Consider the following 24,445-nt stretch of genomic DNA (forward strand, 5'->3'; position numbering starts at 1 on the left):
AAGAACATAATGCTTTTAAGTAAACAAAACAGTATATTTCGCGGAGTTATTTTTTTTAGGGTGTTTTCAAAGAGACAGACGACACTTGACCGACGTGAACTATGACGTCACAATAAGGGGAAATTACTCTAAGTAGTTATTGTAAATCTGCAGAAATATAAATACCAAAATCTTCTCAAAATCTTACAGAGCTAACGAATGGGGACATTTCTTCAAAGATAGGAAACAGCTGTAACTTGCTCTTATTTGAATGAATGCTCACATTTTTTTTATTCACTATATTAACGGTAATTTCCAGGAATGTTTTTTTAAAGGGGGTGTGGCAACATCATTCAAAAATTCTTCGCAAGCAAAAAGAAAAAAATTCTCAAAATAAGGAAAATTCTAATCCGGGTGAAGAATTGGGAGTGCGTAGTATGCCTATAGCTCTTTAGCTGGTCAATAGTGTCTTTATTTTCACTTCCATTTATTACATGCTCCCGGGGGATCCATTTTCCTTCTATGATCAGCAATTTTTTTTTTATAGATTTGTACATTATGTTAAAATCTTTATTATTCAACAACATTTAAATTTATCCGAGATAAATTCTATATATAAATAGATAACAAAATCTTATGAATTATGAATAATGAAAATTTACTGGAAAAAATAGGCATGTTTATTTTATTCTGCATTCAAATTCATTTACTTTACGTCGCTACTTTTATTTTTTTTGTTTTATCATAATTCATTATTTTATCACATGCTGCGCTCGCCCCAACGGTCGCACCGTAATACATATTACAAGTTTGAAATCTATCTTTAAATATTACACAAAATGATTCATATGGAGTTTCTCGATATTCTTGTTGTAAAAATCTAAAATTCATATAATAAAAAAGTGGGTAATTCAAACAAGACTAGAAACTAATTGCCATGCAAGATAAGTTGATTTTAAAATAAATGATAATCGACAAAATCAACTCCTATCAGTACTTCAGTACTTTGATTCAATTTTCTTCTTATTTTCAGTGATGGGGCAATATCAGGAATACAGGCATTACCAACAAAAGGCCTAGAAAGGAAAAATCAAAGCTATCAAGCAGTTTTCTTGATCCATTTGAGTAAGTGTTAGATACCCAATTTCGTTCATTTTATTAGGCTATTAAGCATACTCGATACATTGAATGCATTTTTTTTTTAGGTTGTCAATTATAGATACCGGTATATCTGAATCAGAAAGCCAAAATGAAAGCCACAGGTCTGATGAGGATTATGACCCAAGTTTTAATATCACTATAAGGTACATATACCTTTTGTGCTTTTTAGCTCACCTGAACCGAAGGTTCAAGTGAGCTTTTCTGATCACCTGTTGTCCGTCGTCCGTCCGTCCGTCCGTCCGTCCGTCCGTCTGTCCGTCTGTCCGTCTGTGTTCACGAGAGAACATTTATTGGGTTCAATTTATGTCATTGGAACACTTATTGGGTACTTTTGACTTATTGGGTATACCCAATAATCCAATTGCTTTCATTGTGTTCCAGAGACATTTACTGGGTATTGGATAACACAAACCCAATAAATGTTTGTCTGAGATTTGTCTATGAAATCTAGTCCATCTTATGGACTTCACTGTTTGTTGAAATCAAATTCTTTCGGAATGCCTTTGGTTTTATCATCAACAATGAAGAATTCAGAAGAGTTCCAAACAACTATGACATGTGATAAGATTATCCAATCAGAAAGTAGCAATGGCTACTGAAACAGATGCTAGATGAACATATCACCTGGAATTAGAGAAAACCGATTCAAGGCCTTATTGCTATCTGGATAAGAATGTAAGTTATTTTTAAGTCTTATTTATTTCTTTTCTTTTCATATCTTTAAAGATATTGACATAATCTATTTTAATCATAAACAACACTACTTATATGGAAGAATTAGCCAAAGTACCCAACAAGTTTGTCAATGTTTCTTGTGTTTGTTATAAAGAAGTTTTATTGTAAAACTTTCTTTCAAGAAGATTTTTTCTATCTGCTAGTTTGTTTTTGGCATAAATTTTCATTTCCAATCGTTTTACACATTGATTTCAGTTTTAAAACTGGTGTTTTTATGTATGTAAACAAAATCATTGCACAATCCTTGTTTACATTACAAAGCCTTGTGTCACAGTGAACTCTTTATCTTGCATAAAACTTTACAACTGACAATCATTTCGATTAATTATTTTAAATGCTTTATTTGTGCATTCAAAATAGCAAAATAATTTTTTACTAAAATCGTGACCATGTCCCTTTAATACTTTATTCATATGTGATTGTTTAGTTAACTTTTTGTCTTAAAAATTGACATTGTTTCAATAATTAAATTTTTTTTAGCGGTTCCAAATCAACTATAATCACTTCTTGGGGTCTAACATAGAAACATTTTGGGAAAATTGTAAATGGTAATAGATTGAAAATACAGGTAAACATCGGTATCTTGAGCTTGAAGTGACTTCAACAAAATTTCGAGATATCCAGGGGTTCAAGATATCTGAAGTGGCTTTCTGATTAATTCCATTCTTATATTTACACGTGTTTCAGTACCTGTCTATTCCAAATTCTTCTACTATACTCGTAAATGACTAATATAAACTTTGATGAACTCAACTGTTGGGATCCTTAACCCCTCATTTGCTGGGACTGTGTATACGTATATGAAATACATATCAATATTGGTACAAAAATTAGATTATTAAATCAATGTTTCGTTTCAAATATGACTTAAAATTTTTGTTACTCGACGGTTTGCAACTTGCAAGGGATGAAGCACTTACCATGTAATTACTGAAATTTATCACATATGAAATGAAAAATACGGCTTAAAATTTACCAAATAACACATACGGTATTTATTATCTAGCTAATGCACACAGTATATTTTTGTCTTTTTTGTGTTTGTGAAGCTAATGTATTTTATATTAATTTATTGCGCTCATCAGTCCTCATATCTAGTAATTATATTGAAAAGTGGAAACGTTTCACATGTATATGATAAACCATAGTCACTTCACAAGTTGTGTATTCAATATGTCCGTATACAGTGTGTTTTATTAAACACATTTGCAATATTCATGGCTGTGTTTTATCTAAATTTTTATAGATGTATTAAGGTGGTATGGGATGGGACATCTGTAGATATTACTGTGGATTCAAGAACATTTATTTCTTATAATTAGAATACTTTCACCGGTTTAGAATTTTCAAATTTTACAATATTTAACCCAAAAAAAGCTTTTGAAATAAGATGTGCCCCACACCACCTTACATGCCCAAAACACACAAGCTGCCATCTTAATAAACTATGTCTCGCATGATTGAGGTAACAATAGTTTTGTAAGGTGTAAATATTGCTATGGGCAGACGTGTGAAGTAATGATACCATGCAATTATGTTCAGCTGTTAAAAAAAATGACTCCATTTTTAGATAAATCAGGTAAAATTAGCGTTTCAGCCCTTCAATATACTTTTACATAAGAAGGGTATTCGAAAATATGTACCATATTCGAGATATCAGGAGTTTTTAAAATCATTACATTTATATAGAGATTGAACGGTCGGGACTAGCGGTAGACTTCAACATAAGCAGGGTATTCGAGATATCTCTTGTTCGAGCTACCAATATTTACCTGTGATAAGATTCATTGGTATTTGGATCTTTAGAAACCTAATGACTATATATGTACATGTATATATTGGGTGCAGTAGGAAAGTTGTGTGGACCTCTTTGGACCCCAAAATGAACAAATAAGCTAACTATGTCATATACATATACTTTTTCTTTGTTTTTTGTAGAATCATGTGATGATGACCCTTTTGATTTAGCACCTGGAAGTAGAAGTCAAGCCTGGATGAGCTTTATAATGGTAATTAAGTCAACGTCACATGCACAATGTATGTACAACATTTGTGTAATGTATGTACATGTTTTATGATGTATATTTAGTATGATTGTACCTCACAGACACCTGCATGATATAATACATCTTTTTCATAATAAGAAAATATACCCTATACCTAAAAATACACAAGGTACACATCGCTGCCATCTAATAGATTGGCTTAATTTATCTAAAACTAACACTTCAGTCCGATTTTAAGTCTGAAACTCAATCATAAAACTATTTTTTATCCTCTTGGTTTTGCAGTCTTTCATATACATATAATTAAACTCAATTTCTAAATGACCATACTAGGAGACAGACTAAGTGCCGTCACTAACACCTTTCTGAGTTTTCTCTGTTTCTTTATCGCGACTACCATTTATATCATGTTCTGGATCAGTGTTCCTTTCAGCATGAACCTCTTTGTTGTTATTAAATTCACATTAACTGCCTGATATAATTATAATTATATTGGTTAATATATCCTGGTTCGGGAGAGATTTTATGTTTTATTCAGTGATATCATGACATCAACTTCCCCGCCGTAATGTAATGTTTCATTGATTTTCATTGGTTAATCATAAAGTGTTGACCAATGAGATTTTGGCTTTTGTAGTGTGCGATTTTTTCTTCGGAACAAATCTGTGGTCTTGATAAAAATCTGAAACATTTCTTTGTTGTTGTAGAATTACATCATGATGATGATGATCAGAGCTATACTGACATCTGGACAAAGAGCAAAAATGGAGCCCTGGATTCACAGTTTAAAGGTATGTTCAACATGCACTTGTATAATTATGTATATAATTATATTATCTTGTACCTGTCAAACAATTTAAGTTTTTTTTTTTTGATTCTGTAGAAAATAGAGTTGAGCCTTGGATAATATAAATAATAATTTTCTAAACATACCTTAATACATTCTTTAAAAAAAGACTTTTATTGTAATTTGTTAACTTATTATATTGCATTATTTCTATTGGAAACAAAGACAAATTTTCTAATTCATTGTGAAGTGTCAGCTGCATGGACACAATGATAAAAGAATGCTAGCAGTCATATGAAACACACACACATAAATATAAATTCTAATTTGTAGATTGAAAGTTTTTGTGAACAGAATTTAGGTTAGCAGCATAGAAAAATCACTGCATGCAGACCTTTCAACTCTGGAAAAGTTTGTTGTGGCCAGGGGCAAGGTATGTGCATTAAATATGTATGGGTTCCTATGTGTAAAAATAATCATAAGAGAAAACTGCTATTTGTAAACTGAAAGGTTCAGAAAGGTTTCTGGCAAAGCTATGCCATTCAGTCAAGTTTTTGTTAACTTTTAGAAGGGCAAAGGTTTATCCTAGGCCTAAAAAAAAATTGTTTGTGTCGGCTTTCCCGACCGACCCTTGCTTTTACGCGCCGACTCAAAACTTTTTTAAAGGATTTTTGATGGAAAAACGTTTATTGTCGTTTTTATCCGATTTGGAAAAAAATTACTCAAAATTTTGGTCACAAAAATGCCTGAAGCAGTTACTCTTCTCAAATCAGTGTAACTCGAACGTTTTGTTTCAAAATGGCTATATGTTTTTATGTGTTATAGATTTTAATAATGCTCTCATCGTTGTCAGAGGAAGTATCTGATATATAATATCATTTTTTTGTTTTCTTAAGACCAGCTTAATAGTCAGGAATGATATTAAAGTATTTCTCATTTTATACCATTCAGCAGTGTCAGTATCTAACCGGCATGTATGGATACTGCAATGTTAAAGAAAAAAAAAATATTTGAAAATAATAAAAAAAAAAAATTCCGACCGACCGACCCTACTTTTTTTCAGCAAGAAAGCGGAAACAAACATTTCTAAGGCGTCGAGCTAATGCTCGACAGCCTTCTAGCGATCGTCTGGATTGGCAATCGTCCAAACTCATGCTCTGCACCGCCTTTTAAATGCGCATAAGTAATAAGTTTCTTAAAGTTTTGAACGTATTACAAGATTTTTATTCCATTTATTAAATTAAATTGTGTACAAAAAAACCAACTTTGCCTACCTGGTTATTGACAACTCATTGCATAAGTATAAATTTGCTTAATCAAGAAATGGCGGATGAATACAATCAGGTGTAAAAATTCACTAAATATTATTTTAGTTTATCGCTTACATTTTAATTGGAGAGCGTGCCCGATAGAAATAAATTTGCGATGTAAATTTATTTGTTATCAGGCACGGTCTCCAAAATAAATGTAAGCGATAAACGTATCTAGTGATTTTGTTGCTAAAAATAAACACGATAATGTAGTTGGTCTGGTCAAGCATTTAAGATAGCAGGTGTTGTGGATTTGTTTGTAAACAACCGTACCATAGGGAATATTGTTTCAAACGGGAATTGAAATAAATAAAAGTATGTTTTATTATTATTAGTAGGGACATACTGTTAATGTATTCAAATCATGAACCTGTGAAAATTGTTTAAAGAAAATAATTTATTTTTGAACTTTGAAATTTCTTCGAATTTTGTAACCATAATGAGTTATTGAATTGTAAAAGCACCAATACCTATTTTATAAGAAAATAAACTTATTTTTGTTGTTAAAGCAGCACAAAACATAATTCATATACTTCTCTATTCTATGTCTAAAATTATTTGATATACGACTATTAAATTAACAGAAATTCAAATTATTGATATCATTCTATATAAAAGAAAATGTCAGTTCGACGCCTTTGTGGCCGTTCCGGCCTTTGATTTTTGATAGGCCCTATGAATTTGATTTATGATATATATTATTAGGGTTAATCATCGGGCAGTTACCTTGGATCTGAAAAGTTTGAATTCAGATATGCAAATAAATAATTATGTATGTATATAAATTAGTTTTAAATTACATACAATTTATACCACTACTTATCGGTAGTACATGTACTCTAAGCTTGTACGTTAATTTGTGAACCATGAACAGATTGTGTTAACAATTTTCTGTCTGTATAAATAGATGATGTATGCATAAAACAAGGAAGTTGAATCATCTGAAAATTCTTATTTGGGACAGTGATAATAGTTAAAGTGAAAATTGACCTAAAAAATTAGAAAAGAGAGAGATACGATGCACTACAGTATACATCCACTCCCTGATTTGATATTTAAAATAAAACAATTTGTAATGAATAAATAAAGGTCATGTACATGAAGCATTGTATCATATTAATGTACAAATTCCCGTGCTTGTGCGGAATATAATCTATGTTATTTAAATAGAAATTAAATTTGATTTCAATATTTAATCAATATATTTTTTTATCAATTGCAGAAATAGCAAGCAGTCTACCTGACCTGCATGAAAAACGTAAGTTAATTTTTTAAACTTTATATTGATCACGATATTTGACATGTTTGATATAAGGGAAAAAAATATAGAGATAAAAATACAGTCCATCTTGCCCAGTGAGGTTATATTTTAACATTGAAATGCTTTCTTAGGTCAGTATATCCTTCCAACTATTTTTAGAATCGGTAGGACAAGAAAGTAGTGCCTTTAAGCAAAATAGTTCCTATACTTGCAGAGTGTATATAAGCATTTATTGGGACATTTTAAATCAGAATGCTTGATGCGTGTCAGAAAAGAGGATTAGCAATTTTAAAAGCAAGTGTCATAATTAAATTATCATTTGAAGGAAAGAATTGAAATTGATGTACTGCACCCTTTCAAAAACTGTGAAATTCACTACATTGCATTTCAATACAGACACATTTTACCGGGAAACCAATCTGACTTCACATTATGAAATTTTAACAAGAGAGAGGCAATTTGATGAGCTTTCATTCAAGAGGTCGTTCGTTGCTGAACGAAAATTAAGGCTTTGGAGCTATGAACCTGAACGTTAACATTACAGCCTCAGATGGAAATGCATTAGTGGACAATACCAATATTGAGCTCCATGCTGGTAAGGTATATTCCTTGTTTATTTGCAATTATTATGATAAACGTGCATTTCTCTGTTGTACATCTTCTCAATTATGTGAACAACCTAAATTTCCAAAAAGGTCAATCATTTAAATAACTCATTCTATAAGAAAAAATCCATCACAACCCCCACCCCACCCCTCCCACCCCCATTCCCTTTGGGATTATCAGAAAACCATTTTAATGAATGAAAGAAATTCTGATTTTGACCCAAATGTAATTTATTTTGAGTTTTTATATTTAAAAAAAAAAAAAATATCGCATTTGTTTTTTAGTGCGATCATTTCAAGCGGGTAAAAGTGAACGTAGATAAGTAGAAAGTTTCTAGTGAAGGAAAATACTTCATTTAAGCAGTGTCTAGCTATCTACATGTAATATTAGTTTGCATTATAAGGGATTTGCATTTAATGCCTGGTAGGTTCCAATTCTATGTTTATGATTATAGATGTGCATTAAATTTGCGTAAACAAATCTGCCATGTATGTGACATGACTATGTAGATGTACGTATGCACACTTAATATGTGAAAGCCTACCATGTTGCTTAGTACTAAATCCGTAAAACCTATCCTTGTTAAACATAATCAAAATATTAAATGAACTTATCTGTAATCATTTTATGTAGATAACTACCTGTATTTATCTATTCATACTTTTGAAACAATAGATTAATTTTTGGGGGTGGGGGTTGATATTGAATGTTTGAAGGGGGGAGTGTTGGTGTTGGTCTTTAGGTTGTACACATGTGTTGTGCATGGAGATGTTACAGTAGTTGTTTGTTGTCTAGCTGTTCTCTCTCACTTTCTCTCTCTCTCTCTCTGTGAGTTTTAAATATATGGCTGATTGTGACATGAAAATGCAAATGTTGGGGATAGTGTTTGATACATGTAGAGTTAAATTCAAAAAAATTCATTTTAGATACCTTGTAAATTGAATTGGAACTTCATCAAAGATTAAAACACAACAATGAGACACACTAGATGTAAGTAAAATTTATTTATGTAACAATGATGTCTACCGGGTAATTACACTTGTCCAAGTTTGAAAGAAGGAACCTGTAAAAACTATGTATTCAGTATTTGACATGCAGATAATTACTGGGAAACTTTATATTGATTATACATATATTTCACAGACTTAGTGGGTATTTTTATTCTTTTAGATTTTAAGCTCTAGTTAACTGACTCGTTTCCATAGGATATGTTTTTATATAAATGTTACCATGGTTATCATATAGAAGAGTAAAAGAAACCTCCTTATTAGCAAGTTCCTTTTCCTTATGACATATCTTTAATGGGTTAAGTAATGGTGTGCTTCTTCTGAAACTAGGGTTAAATAAAGTTCAGCAAATATTACAGTATATGTTTTTTAAGAACATCAAATGCTAATGAACTAGATGTTGTTTAATTAAATTTTGACTGGACAGTTTCAGATGTAATCCATGTGTATCAATGCTGCAAAATCCATGATTATGTACTGAATTTTTCCCAATTTGGAATCATGGTTCTGTATGGTGTCTGGAATGAATATGTATAAGCTTAGAGTTGTAAATAACCACAATGACTGTTTCATATTGGGTATATACCTCTTACTATTTTTTAGAATCGGTAGGACAAGAAAGTAGTGCCTTTAAGGAGGTTGGCGCCTGAAATAATAGTAATGTCAATCATCCGAAAACCATTTGGATATAAAGATGGGGACCTAAAATGTTCATTTATTTTATTTGTGATCCATGTCACATGCCATTTTTTTTTAAATATAAGGCCCCAAACAGAAATGATAATTTTCCTGAAATTTTTGCTAAAATTTGACATGGAATTTGATAATTTGAAGAAATCAAACAAATATTTATAGTTTGAACTATTATTTAGCTATGATTTTAATACGGTATGAAGTTGAACACATTTAGTGACTATAAAAAATAAAATCTAAGTCAAAGTTTAAAAATTCTTGCTTTACTGGTGGCTTCAAAGTCCAGTACAAAATGAACACAACAACAGATGTTACAAAATTTTGAAGTAATCAAATTATAACGCAAATAATTTTTTTTAGTAAATTGTTATCTTTCCAAAACAAGTAGGGGTCACATCTCAAAAATTTGAGATAAAGCATGAAAGAAATAAGCTAATTTTAGGCCAAAATTGGAGTTAATTTTTTCTTAACTTCTATGAAATATAAGCTAAATATGCCAAAATATACCGATAGAAATATCAAAATATTGTTTAAATATATTTTTAGAACATTATGAATATATCGTAATACACAAAATATCTAGAAGTTTGGTCTGCGCTGAAAATTAGGAAGCTAAAGTAACAGTACTCTAAAACTAGTGAGTTATGAAAATTCCATGTTTTTCCAAATTATGGAAATGTTCATTTAGTTCTTGAAAACCTTCCGCCACAAAATATAGTCCCTTACTAAACTCTGTAAAAATGTAATTTTGGTAAAAGAATTTTATTCAATAAAGTTTATTATGCATTGTAAAATATGAATATACCACTAGAATTAATATGTGATGCAGAATTTTTAGACTAGAGGTGACCCAAAATGGCTACCCAAAACCTAAGGAGCGAACCTCTTTAAGCAAAATAGTTGCTTAATTGCAGAGTGTATATACATTTATTGGGACATTTGAAATCAGAATGCTTGACACATGTTAGAAAAAAGGATTTGCAATTTTAGAAGCAAGTGTCATAATTGAATTATCATTTGAAGGAAAGAATTGAAATTGTTTGACGTACACCCTTTCCAAAACTGTCAAATTTAATACTTTTACTTTCATTTTCAGAGTTTTTCAGTACAGACTTCACACCATAAAATTTTAACAGGAAAGAGGCAATTTGATGAGCTTTCATTCAAGAGGTCCCTCGATGCTGAACGAAAAATAGGGCCGGAGCTATGAACCGGAACGTTTACATTACCGCCTAAGGAAAATGCATCAGTGGACCGGAACGTTTACATTACCGCCTATGGAAAATACATCAGTGGACTATACTCAGGCGTTTCATGTGGATACGAAGGTAGCGAGCATTGCAGGAAAAATACAAAGCTAGTGTTAGAAAGCGTTTAATGGGGTTTACCATCAGAAAAATCTGGTAATTGAAGTGGTGAAATGACGGGTTGACTGCCTAAAGGGTGCCCCTTTGGCTGGACAACTCATACAGTTTTCAAGATATAAAGGTTTTTTGTTTTGCAGATCAATTGTATATATAATAGAGATATGCATTATTGCTAGGATTTTAACTTTTGTAAATTTTTGCAAAACTCGTCATTTGCTTATAGGGTACATCTTTTGTGCAAATAACTCCTCCCAACAGTTTTGAAGATAGGGATATCTTAATTTTGCAGATTAATTGTACAATCTCAACCCCCATAAACTTGAAATGATGACCAAATATCTTAAAAACAAAAGGGATCTCCAAACAATAAATATTCTTGTTCATTGTGTAGGTCATTACCTTAGAGGGTAGTTATGAAGATAAACATTTACAATTTTCTTCAATACAGAATGTTGATACAGGAAAAACATTCAATATTTTCATATTATATATTATATATAGCAACAAGAGTAAAATGGTCAAACAAGAGGAAAAGGAAGTAAGGGAATATTTTTCAGACTGCTGCACATCAAATACACTCCCATGAATGAAAATGTGCCCAAGACTTACAGAATTTAACTAAAAGTGCGGAAGAATATTGTGGAAAAGGATATGGGACCATAAAGAAAAAATATGGAATGACCTTAAAAGAGTTAAAAAGTAATAGATTTGCTAAGATTTGCACTTTTGATTGAGTTATGTCTTAGTGTACAGGAATTGTTAATAATATATGTGTGTGCTCATAGAAAAGAACATCATGCATATGCATTGTAATACCAGTAAATATCGTATTGAAATTGTTGATCATGTTAAGATTTTCAAAGTTTATGATGAGTTACAGTGTGTCTAATTCCACACATACAAAATTCTCTGTCACTGTTTTAAGGGAAAAAAACCCAAATTGTACCAGTATGTGGATATGAACATTTTTTGAATATTTTTGGATGTGTATTTTTTATGAGTCAGCCAATGACTGTTGAATATTTAAACTTTCTCTGCATTTTTGTATGCAAGCTGAATATTATGCCAGTTTAAAGGTCTATGGAATGGTCTGTTTGATCTTCTTAACCATACATGTAAGACGTCTGACAATCTTTCTGTAAGATTTGATAAATTCGTGTACATGCATATGCATTTGCGTATATTTCATATTTGATGATAATTGTTGAAATTGTTGATAAAGTTGAGATTTTCAAAGTTTATGATAGTTATGTAAATTGATCGATTTTGAGTTTATGATCATAAATTGTTGTTTAAAGTTCCTTTAAGTTGTTGTTTTTCACTCTCCTTAATAATGATGCTCAATTTTCATTGAATTTATGGGTGCCTCTTATCCACAAATTAACTTCGTCCATGGATAAATAATTAAGGGTTATAAATTACGTCCCCGCAAACTTGTAAAATTTAAGCAATCCACGAATTTTAATGATTTCACAGTATAGTTGATGCATTTAAAGATAAAGTTATCAAAAACTTGAGTGTGTTAAAAAATTTTAAATCAAAGTACTGAAGTAATGACGGGAGTTAATTTTATTGATTATTGTTTATCTTAAAATCAACGATGTGTAATTTTGTATGGTAAGTATAATATGTAGTTTCATAGCTGTATTCAAATAATTTCGTACATTTTTCTACTATGAATTATCGGGCTTTTCCGAGCTATAGACGGAAATCCCCACGTGAATCATGTTGTGTAATATTTAAGAATATATTTAACGCCATCAAACTCTGCCATGCATTATGTATCAGTAATTGAAATATATCTTCAAAATTGCATCCCAGCAATATTGAACTTTGGCGAAGGAATACATACGACTTCAAAAAATATCTAAATTGTTCGTACCATTTAAAATCTGACTATTTCAAAGGTATTTATAAATAAGTTTCTGTGAAAAACAATGGTTCGGAATACATTACAACGAAATTATTAATTATTTCCAATTACTAAGTCTTGTCAGCAGTGATGATGTGTGCTTAGGTCCGAACACTGTTTCAATTTCCGTTTGCCATAGTAACTGCATAGGAGAGTTGATTAAAATCAACTCACAAAAATTACTCGAAGGAAAAGCATACATGACTGCAAGTATAAATACTGCATAAAGGGATTTTTTTTATGTGTCACAAATTTGCGAAAATGGGAGAGATATGTAATATTTTTAATTTGCGTCAGTCATTTCTTGCGTTTTGAAAAGTTTCTAAAAGAAAAGAATATGGGATATTATTTCTGTGAGTTTAAAAAATTAAAATATAAAAGTGGTCGCGAAAATTACCTGTAGATCATTGCAAAATTTACCGTATATGCGGTATTGCATACATGTTGCAAAGACAGCACTTTAATTAACTCAGATGTTTCCCTGAATTACTTTGTTGGTTAAAATTGCACATTTCTGTATTACCCAGTAAGCCACAAAATTTTCCATGCTTTATTGGGTAGATGTTATAAGGAATAAACCCAAAAAAGCATGAACAAGTCTCTGACTTAATGGGTAATGGATACTAGTATAGGTATTTACCCTCAAAAACAGTGACAGTGTTTTACTAACTGTTTACTTATTGGGTTATTATAAGAACAATACCCAGGAAAGCATGGGGAAGTGTAAGACTTATAAGGTATAACCAAACAAATAATGGACACGTCTGTGACTTATAGGGTATTACCCAACAAAACTTGGACAAGTCTGTGACTTATAGGGTATTACCCAACAAAACATGGACAAGTCTGTGACTTATAGGGTATTACCCAACAAAACTAAGACAAGTCTGTGACTTATAGGGTATTACCCAACAAAACATGGACAAGTCTGTGACTTATAGGGTACTACCCAACAAAACATGCACAGGTCTGTGACTTATAGGGTATTACCCAACAAAACTTGGACAAGTCTGTGACTTATAGGGCATTACCCAACGAAACATGGACAATGATCAATGCTTACTTGGGTAATACCCAATAGGTCACTTTATATGGTTATCCCCATATCTATGACCTAGTAGCCCCCCCCCCCCTTTCTTTAATGTTCCTAATCAAATAAATTCCTATACTAGATTAAAACAAAGTAGGTCACAGGCCTGTTCGTTCTCTGTTGAGTATTACTTTGTTGGGGTACTGTAATAATAGACTTTAAAAAATTACTATTTTATGCTTTGTGAATTATTAAAAAAAATTCATGAATTTAATTAAAAATATTTATTTTAATAATTTTATATTAAAAATGCATGGTTATATCTAGAATTATGTACCCAAGAAGTTGATGGACATTTGTTGATACCCAATACATCTGCAAAGAAATTTAACCCAATAAATGTATTCTCGTGTGAAACCATATCATGTACCCAATAATGATACCCAATAAAGTTTTGGACACTAAGTACCCAGTATATGTCTAAATGTGTGTCTGTCTGTCCGTCTGTCCGTAAACTTTTCACATTTTCAACATCTTCTCAAGAACTACTAGGCCAATTTCAACCAAACTTAGCACAAATCATCCTTAGGCAAAGGGGATTCAAAGTTGTGAAAATTAAGGGCCACACCCGTTTGCAAGGGGAGATAATAAGAAATTAATGAAAGATTTCGAGAAATTTTCAAAAATCTTCTTCTCAAGAACCAGAAAGCCAGGAAAGCTGAAACTTGTGTGGAAGCATCCTCAGGTAGTGTAGATTCAAAGTTGTGAAATTCATGACCCCCGGGGGTAGGGTGGGGCCACAATGGGGGGGTCGAAGTTTTACATAGGAATATATAGAGTAAATCTTTAAAAATCTTCTTCTCAGAAACTAAGCAGCCAAGAAAGCTGAAACTTGTGTGGAAGCATCCTCAGGTAGTGTAGATTGAAAGTTGTGAAATTCATTATCCCCGGGGGTAGGGTGGGGCCACAATGGGGGGTCAACATTTTACATAGAAATATATAGGGTAAATCTTTAAAAATCTTCTTCTCAAGAACCAGAAAGCCAGGAAAGCTGAAACTTGTGTGGAAGCATCCTCAGGTAGTGTAGATTCAAAGTTGTGAAATTCATGACCCCTGGGGGTAGGGTGGGGCCACAATGGGGGGTCGAAGTTTTACATAGGAATATATAGAGTAAATCTTTAAAAATCTTCTTCTTAGAAACTAAACAGCCAAGAAAGCTGAAACTTGTGTGGAAGCATCCTCAGGTAGTGTAGATTGAAAGTTGTGAAATTCATTATCCCTGGGGGTAGAGTAGGGCCACAATGGGGGGTCAAAATTTTACATAGGAAAATACAGAGTAAATCTTTAAAAATCTTCTTCTCAGAAACTAATCAGCCAGGAAAGCTGAAACTTGTGTGGAAGCATCCTCAGGTAGTGTAGATTCAAAGTTGTGAAAATCATGATCCCTGGGGGTAGGTTGAGGCCACATTGGGGGGGAGGGGTGTTAAAATTTTACATAGAAATACATGTATATAGAGTAAATCTTTAAAAATCTTCTTCTCAGAAACTAATCAGCCAGGAAAGCTGAAACTTGTGTGGAAGCATCCTCAATCAGTGTAGATTCAAAGTTGTGAAAATCATGATCCCTGGGGGTAGGGTGGGGCACAATGGGGGGTCGAAGTTTTCCATAGGAATATATAGAGTAAATCTTTAAAAATCTTCTTCTCAGAAACTTATCAGCCAGGAGAGCTGAAACTTTTGTGGAAGTATCCTCAGGTAGTGTAGATTCAAAGTTGTGAAAATCATGATCCCTGGGGGTAGGTTGAGGCCATATGGGGGGGGGGGGGGGGGGGGGTGGGGGTGTTAAAGTTTTACATAGGAATATATAAAGTAAATCTTTAAAAATCTTCTTCTTAGAAACTAATCAGCAAGATGATTCTTTATAATTGTTAAAACTTTGGCTCCAGGACAATTCTTCGGCCTCACAAGAAGTTTCAGAGTTTGATGTAGCTAAATATCCCATATATAAACAATTGTAAAGGATCTTTTTGAGAACTGCAATACTCAACATGTGATATGACTATAAAATTAAAGCAGGCAGCTATTTTTTTTCATTAGAATCTTTTTGTATTACTGTATTGAGTTATTGCCCTTGATTTAATGATTCTTGATTATTTTAATTAATGCATCCACTGTTAACCAATTATTGTGATGATTATTTTTATACAATAATAAATATTCAATGTATATAAGTTGTTCTGCATAAGAAGTTTTGGGTTAGGCCGGATTAGTTTGTTTATTTTTGATTTCCAATTTTTAGATACTATGATTTATTTAAGGCTGGCACATATATAGGGACAGTGTCTATTGCATTAAGACTGTTTGGGGTTAAACTGAAACAGGTATGGATAGTTTGAGTGTGTGAACATCCCTGCTCTATCTAATCTATGTGTTTTCTAACCTTTGATACAAAGTGTGCGGTCATTCCTGCCCTGTATCGCATTAATACAAGTGTGCAGTCATACCTGCTTGTATTGGTGGTGGTTGCAGCGGAGCACTAGTGTGGCAAGCACTAGTGTATGGTCATCCCTGCTGGTGTTCAGGCCTTTCTAGCGCAAGTGTGTGGAAGTCCTTGTTTGCGTTAGGTTGAGCTGTTGGCGTAAGTGTGCGGTCATCCCTGCCTGCTTGTGTAAATGTTGGTACCTGTTGAGTTGTGTAGTTGTGCGGTCATCCCTGCCTGCGTAACGTGTGCAGGAGCGGTGATTAAAGTCCGCTCTTGTAAATATTGGCAGCAATCAGGGCTATCCGAGTTCCAAGGGGGAAAAATGGATTTTATTTATACAGGATCTACATGTATTATTGTACATTGTCCAGATTGTTTGTATTTTGACTCCATTAAGCTGACTTTATCGTACCTATTGTTCCTCAGGTGAGCGATGTGGCCCATGGGCCTATTGTTTGTTTTTTGGAATTTCGATCCCGACATCAATTACTCACATATCGGGATCCAAGTGATCGGGATCAAAGATCATAAATTCAAACAACATCAAAAAGGTGTGGATCTTAGTTTTTACGAAGTTTTGATTCACAAACAAACAGTTAGGAAAGATAAAGGAACAAAAGATAAAAAATGGTCATGGAAAAAAATTAGGAATCATTGATAGACTTAATCAACTATATAAATACTTTCCATGTTTTTTGAGTTTAGTCTATAGGACAGATGATCGATGAGAATGCAAAATCTAACATGCCTATAATGTCCTCATCACACCTGCAATATTTTTATTTGATGAATCGATAAAGAAGCTTTTAATGATTGAAATACAAAACAGATGCCAATATCATCTTTTAATTATTTAACGAATATTTTTCAATTTTTTCAGTGAAATTGGGATTCTTTTTTACTGCAAATGGGTATTTTAGAGCTTAAAATTCAGTCTCATTTGATGTGTAAAATAACTTTGAATAAAAACATGCCAAAGATAAAATTGTTTCTTCTTTTTATGTATTGTTTAATATATGGCGAAATCTCGAAATATATGAGTTTTACAATATTTATTCAGAGTCCACTTCATAATAAACGCTTTCGAAATAAAATGATAGAGGGACTATTGTTCAGGTGAGCGATTTGTGGCCCGTGGGCTTCTTGTTTACTTTGTCCTTCTTGTTAACCTCATAAGTACATTAAATATGATATTTTGTTAACTTATACATGTAATTTTTTCCAGACCAAACAATGATGATTTTGATTCTCTAAAGATTTGCAGTGGTGTGAATGATGATGGTTCTGATGATGATGATGATGATGATGATGATATTATGGAAGAGGGGTGTGTGGATCCAGGCCCTGATTTGATTAAAATAACAAGTATCAACCCTGAGAAGTTGACCTCAGATCAACCATTTCTTGTTTATTACCAGTGTTTAATGCAATTGATAGATATATGCATCCAGGGAAAATGTAAGGAATGTGGATCAGATGTAGACCTGACAAAGAACATCATTGGGTCAGCATTACATTTGAAATGGGTGAGCTCATTTATCACAAGTTTTGATGATTAAGTTGAATGCAAATATATTGTGGATTTGATAATTACATGTATTGGTTTTATTTGGAGGTTAAATTCAAAATTGTAATTAAAATATATCATGGCCATAATTATTTTCTTTGCATTTTAAAAGGAAGATGAAAATATTATAACATTATTTAGAAGAATTCAATTTGATTTCAGACATGTAGAAAAGGACATGTTATCAAGAAATGGTGCTCGCAGCCGATATTGAATAGGAGGATGCACAGTGGGGATCTGATGTTTGCATCTGCTGTCCTGCTTTCAGGGAACAACTTTCAAAAAATTTCTTTATTTGCAAAGTTTCTGAACTTGCCCGCAATCAGCAGCACAACATTTCACAAGATTCAAAGAACATACCTTATACCATCAATAGATGACTTTTGGTTAGAAAAGCAGGAAGAAACCATCAATCTTTTTCGTGGTCAGGAATTGGTCATTCTTGGTAAATAAACTACTATTATATTATGTGTGTACATATACTTGTACTTCAAGTTAGAATATTTATTTTCAAATCTTTAAAAGTACCAGGTATTATGTTTATGTTTGCTGAAAAGGTTTAAGAATATTTCTGCTTTTTGCAGGTGATGGTAGAATGGACAGCCCTGGGCACTCGGCGCAATACTGTTCCTACACATTCATGGAATATACCACAAAGAAGATCCTTTGCATAATTACTATGGATAAAAGAATGACAAACCTAAAAAGTACAAACTTAGAGAAATCTTGCTTTGTAAAAGGACTGCAGTTTCTTCTGAACAGGGGTTTGAAAGTTGTTGAAGTTGTAACTGATGCTCACGTACAAGTTGCTTCTATCATGAGTAAGTTTCACTCAAATAATTCTTGTCTATATTAAATTCATTTTTCATAAAAATTGAACTTTTAAATTTTGAATTGATTTAATTTTAATCAGTGTTCTCTTTATATATTGTTTTTGTTTTCATTTCTCAGAAAAAGATTACCCAAATATTTGCCATTCATTTGACATCTGGCATGGTACTAAAAATTTGGGAAAGAAAATAATGTCAGTAAGTATGATCACCAAAACTAAATAAAAGCATTTCATTCATCTCTATTGATTATTCATGAAGAAAATTGATCTCCTTGTTTTTTTTTTAGATTGGACAAGAGTCAAATAAAAAAGAATTACTGCCATGGACAAAGGATATCATGAACCATTTTTGGCATGCAGCGCAAGTTAGCGATACATATGAGACGTTCATAGTAAGTTTCTTCTTTACTTGGTCAACTATCCACTGCTACAAGTTTATGTATAAATATATTATTTTTTTTGTCAATGTTTTTCAGGGCATATGGTTTGGATTGCTTCACCATGTCACTGATGAGCATGAGTGGATTCTCTCCTACAGTGACAATGGCATAAATGACTGTCAGCATGGTCCCCTGACTGAAGAAAGAACGAAGGGATGGCTGAAAAAGGATTCCCCTGCTCACATTGCTTTACGCCATGTTGTCATGGATAAGAGACGCTTAAATCAGATACACTACTATTTAAACTGCAGGTAAAACATGTTTAATGTTAAGCATGTTAGATTTACATGTATGTAAATGTATAGTGTTCAAACTTTTATGAATGCAATGTTCAACTTACATGATACATCTTTGTTCTATTTTTCTCTTCTTTAGGAGTACTGCTGAGCTTGAAAACTTTCAAAATTTGATTTTGGTGTATGCCTCTAAAAGATACTCGTACGGTCCACCCACGTACAGGGCACGAAATAAACTTGCAGCCTTGGATCACAACGGGCATTTGGAAAGGGAGACAAATATTAACAAGGATGGAAGTGTTAGGTCTGTATCCAATCATTGGTCTTAGGACATTTGTAATATTTACATAGTACATGTACTGAGAACTCTATATTAACAAGCTCTTTCGACAATTTAGATTAAATACCATAATATATTATAATGTAGTTGAGAATCGTTAAACTATTACAGGTATCAGAGATCCTTCAACAAGAAAAGTGGAATATGGTCCGTCCACGAATTGAAGGAGGATAAAACTTATAATTACATCCAATCTCTGGTTGAAAAGATTGTCCGAAGAAGATTAGATGATGAAGGAGGAATGAGTGGAAATGTTGTTTTGGAAGCAGATGATCCAAGAAGAATATCGAAGACTCTGGCCCGCATTCCTCCTCCCCCAACTGCACAACTTGTGAAGGAGAGGAAGTCACGATTTGAAGATCCAGACAAAACATTAGACTATTCATGGGACTCTTGAAGTTATTTTATTATACCCCTGCTCTGAAGGAGAAAGGGGTATACTGTTTTACCTGTGTCCGTCAGTCTGTCCGTCTTTCCTTCCATCTGTGTCCGTAACAAAAATTTCTGTCGCATTTTTCTCAGCAAGTATTTATCACAGATGCTTGAAATTTTAACTTATTGTTTGTTTAGGCATGCCATATGGTGGGATATTTTTTTGTACCAATCGGACGTCAATTTCCTGTTAAATGACAACTTTGTTTATTTTGCATATTCACATTAGAGCGGGGGTATTGATAGTGAGCATTAGCTCACAGATATCTTGTTGTATAATACAATGCATGCTAAAGGACTGGATACAAATTCTTACAAAACAATATTATCATTCTATGCTGAGTATGTACTTTATATGTCACTTGAAACATAAATGAATCCATGTACATGTATGTTTGAACAAAAGCAGAAAAAAGAAGAATTAAATAACAGACTGTTAAATTTTAAAAGATGTATGAGTTTTAATCTCTAATTGATATACTGTTACACATATTTCATATACAAACATCAGTGCAATGAGATTTTAAAAGTATGGAGTTGGTAGGGACTGCTATGCTAGTCTGCCATGCACAAACCCTGAATATTGTCCAAAAGGATCAGGAAAAGTATCTCTAATCCTCCACACGCAACAGCTTGGAATCACTCGACGATTCCCAGCACCAAGTCGGCCATGCTGCCAGAGAATGTATTGCCTGTAGGCAGTATGACGGTTACCCCTGTTCCAATCGTTGTCATTTGGAACTGCCAGGACATCTTGCCTATATGTTCTGGCAACATGAAGGATCAACTCATCTAGAACTACAAGGTCAAAATCCTACAAAGCACAATTAAAACTGATCAGCTTAAGAATTTAAATAGGGTACCATGTTATAGACTGCGGTAAATATCAAGGATGATTAAATTTCGAGGCTAAAATTTGACTGAAAAATTAAGTATCTTGTGCACAATACATTACACATGTAGTATTGAGAAGCAAATTACTCGGATCCTGGAGAAGCAGTTCTCTGGCAATTGTCCACAGCATAGCCGTTCTGCTTCGGTTGGCATTTCTCTGCAATTCCTGCAGGAACACCAGTTTGGGCTTCCCTGGTCGGGCGATGGGTGATATCCTTGCTGCACCCTAGTCCTGCTTCCTGCCTCAAGAATATCAAACACTAAAGCTGGATACTTTTTGGTGACATCAAAGAGCAGCTCTCGCACGTTTTCTTCTGGAAGGTTATTAATGCGCTCCTGCAAATGAACCCACAATCATGTCTATGTATGATTCCAATAATTTGTTGATTTACTTACACTGGTGTCATTATTATAAATACCTTGCCTTCAATTCTGTGGATCTTTCTACTCTGGCAGTTGCTGCTATTTCAGCTCTGTTGGGGGTCTGATCTTGTCCACCACGTCCACGACTTCGACGCGTTGTCAACCCTCTACCTCTGGTCATGCGTCCTGCTCTCCTTACTCTTCTTTGACCTCTGCCTCCCTGCCCCCGTACCACTCTATCTACATCACATCTTATATGTTCCTCTTCAGATGTCTGCAACATCCATGCCATTGTTTATTTTAATTTTTATATGATATAGGCCTAATAATCAGTCAACGGGATTACAATATTCTTTTTATGGGATATCAAAACTAAAATGTTAGTTATAAAAAAAAATTAGGCCTTGTGTCAAGTCAAATCTACAAAAATATACAAGTTGTTTTAATATGCTTCAATTTATCAATTCACTTTTTTATACAGACTGATACAATATGTATTCAAATATTTCGCCATAACCAATGAGTCGGGTAATGCATAAATGATGCATGTCAAATCACAGGCACCTGAATTTATATCGATCAGTTGCTCAACAATAAGCCCAATATAAATAAAACTCTACCTCATGTATGTATTTATATATTTATAGAGGAGGTACGATTTTTTTATGTTTGGCTTATTGAGCGACTGATTGATAAACATTCAGGTACTTGTGGTCAAATTATCGTATTGTTTTATATTACAGTTTCCCCGTTTGGGCCCCTTTAAGGGTGAGAAACACAAGACCCGTTTTCTAAGCAATTAAATTTTATTTACCGCTTCACTGAATGTTTATTGTATCACATATATTGCCTACTTACATTAAAGATGTTTTTATACAATGTTTCATTCAAAAAACTTTTTAAAACTCACATTTTCGTCATCGGTGTCCATGCTTGCAGACATTCGGTAATCTTCGTTGTCAGCAGCGCGCGCGCGACGAAGCATCTCCGGAACTAACGACGGTTGTTAATTACGTAAACCAGATTGGTTTTATTTACACTTAAAACTATAATATATCGAAATAAGTTATGTGTTTTAACCTTAAAATTGTCAATTTTTGTAATTGTTATACGTAAGGAAAAACGTATGTAATGCTTTTGGGCACTAAAAATTGTATTGATTTGAGCTTTAATATCCCTTTAACCATGTCAGAAGCTTTGCTTTGGGCACTATCCCAATGAAATAATGCGTCCTTTGCAAGCAGATTTTTAAGGGGACTAGTTATTTCGGACAAGTTAAGTGCAAACTTCTCTAAGTAAGTCACCATAACTAGGAAGGTTTCCTATTCAGATTTATCTTTGAGGGGTACATGTATCAAGATCTGGACCCACACCCTCTAAGGTTATCAAATGACCAAAATATTTTACTTTTGTTATCCTGTCTTCAATATGTCTTTGTTTAGCTTAACATATCTCTCTTTTGACCTTATGATAACTTTACGGAAGTTCCTGTCGTGCTCTTCCTAGTTGGACAAAATACAAGTAAATCATCGATTATAGCTACAACACCGTTCCGACCTTCATTGCATTCATCAATCTTTCTCTGAAACTCGTCTTGTGATGACTTGGGTCCAAAAGGGAGTCTAAAATACCTTTAACGACAAAATGGCGTATTAAATGTAGCAAGGTAAGAAGATGCCTTTGATAACTTAATATTCCAATACCAACTTCAAGCATCCAACCTAGTTAGGAATCTAGCTTTTGACAGTTGGGGAAGGACATCCTCAAGGGTTTACATTGGGTAAAGAGGTTTAAGTATTGCCCTCTTGAAGTCTTTCAGGTCAAGACAAGCCCATAGTTTGCCATTTGGCTTTTCGACCACTACTAGTAAACTCATCCATTGACTGGCTTTAGTGACCTTTTGTGTAATGTTAAGAGATTCTATTCACTCTATTTCGGTTTTTATTTGTCTTGAATGGCAAGGGGTACCCTACGGGTTGGGTGCACTGTCGGGTTAATGGATGGGTCTGTGTGTATAGAACATTCCCCTTTGAAAAGACTAATACCTTCAAAGACCTCCGATAATTTTGACACGACTCGACTTGCATTCAGGGGTTCACTATTGTCTTAAGTTGTATCCAAGTTCCATAAGCAGACAAGTTATATGAGACCAAAGTCTAAACATGATCTCATTCCTAACATGGGAGGGGAAGAAGTCTCAACAACATGAAATGTTAGACTCCCCCCAAAAAACACTTTTCAAAATACTTGGTCATGGTTATGATTTGTCTCAGTGATATCTTTGAAAGATTCTGATTCAGTATCTGATTGCTCTGGCAAGGTCTGTGATTGTTGAAATACAACAGTTTTACATTTCTTAGCAGAATGGACCCATCTATTACAAGTCTTACACTGTTTATCCTTCGCAGGACATTAAGCACTTGTAGAATGATCATACCCACATTGATCGCACTCTTGTGATGATGCTTTGTTCTGGCCTGCGGGGGTCTTCTTCGCTCTGCATCTTTGGTGTCGTATTGATATGGGTTGCTTCGACCTGCCTTCTTTGTGTTCTGGTTGTGAGAATGGCTGACTGAATGGACCTCTTGGCCCGACATGGTCTTCAGCTGTTCTCGAGAATACTCGTGTGACTGAGCTATTTGTATTGCCTTTTCTAATGTCAGTATTTCACCTTCTGCATATAACAATAATTCTTGATAAAAAAAAAAGACTCGTGTTTAAATTTAATTGAATTTATTTCATTCAATATTATCGATGCATGTAAAGTCTTCTACAAGAAATCGGTTTAAAAATCCGGTCTAAGGTCCACCATTTCAGAAATTATATTTTGTTGGTTTATCACTTTTTTCCACATTTTCAAATGTATATTTTTAGTCTTCAATCGAAGAATTTGATATTTTAAGGCATAATTCACTGTAATATCTAGCAGGGTCATTTCAGCCAAAAAGCCATCCTTGTTTCTTTCTTTCACTGACAAGATCTGAAAATCACAACATTAGTAGTTC

General features: G+C 33.4%; 2 protein-coding genes across 2 annotated transcripts; one reads left to right on the plus strand and one right to left on the minus strand.

The window, feature by feature from the left end:
- Positions 1-1,016: 1,016 nt before the first annotated feature.
- On the plus strand, positions 1,017-20,632 carry LOC128170818 (uncharacterized). The gene is made up of 10 exons (XM_052836579.1): positions 1,017-1,104; positions 1,185-1,283; positions 17,562-17,862; positions 18,066-18,348; positions 18,488-18,724; positions 18,855-18,931; positions 19,023-19,127; positions 19,212-19,426; positions 19,551-19,715; positions 19,863-20,632. Exons 3-10 carry the CDS (start codon positions 17,653-17,655, stop codon positions 20,146-20,148), a joined length of 1,578 nt encoding a protein of 525 aa, XP_052692539.1. The 5' UTR covers positions 1,017-1,104; positions 1,185-1,283; positions 17,562-17,652; the 3' UTR covers positions 20,149-20,632.
- Positions 20,633-20,703: 71 nt separating this feature from the next.
- Positions 20,704-22,425, minus strand: LOC128170811 (uncharacterized). The gene is made up of 4 exons (XM_052836573.1): positions 22,351-22,425; positions 21,502-21,714; positions 21,165-21,413; positions 20,704-20,997 (listed from the first exon to the last, which is right to left on the minus strand). The coding sequence occupies exons 1-4, from the start codon at positions 22,423-22,425 to the stop codon at positions 20,734-20,736; spliced, it is 801 nt and encodes a 266-aa protein (XP_052692533.1). The 3' UTR covers positions 20,704-20,733.
- Between the last annotated feature and the right edge of the window lie 2,020 nt (positions 22,426-24,445).

The sequence above is a fragment of the Crassostrea angulata genome, chromosome 2 (genome assembly GCF_025612915.1).
Source record: "Crassostrea angulata isolate pt1a10 chromosome 2, ASM2561291v2, whole genome shotgun sequence".
Taxonomy (NCBI): Eukaryota; Metazoa; Mollusca; class Bivalvia; order Ostreida; family Ostreidae; genus Magallana; species Magallana angulata.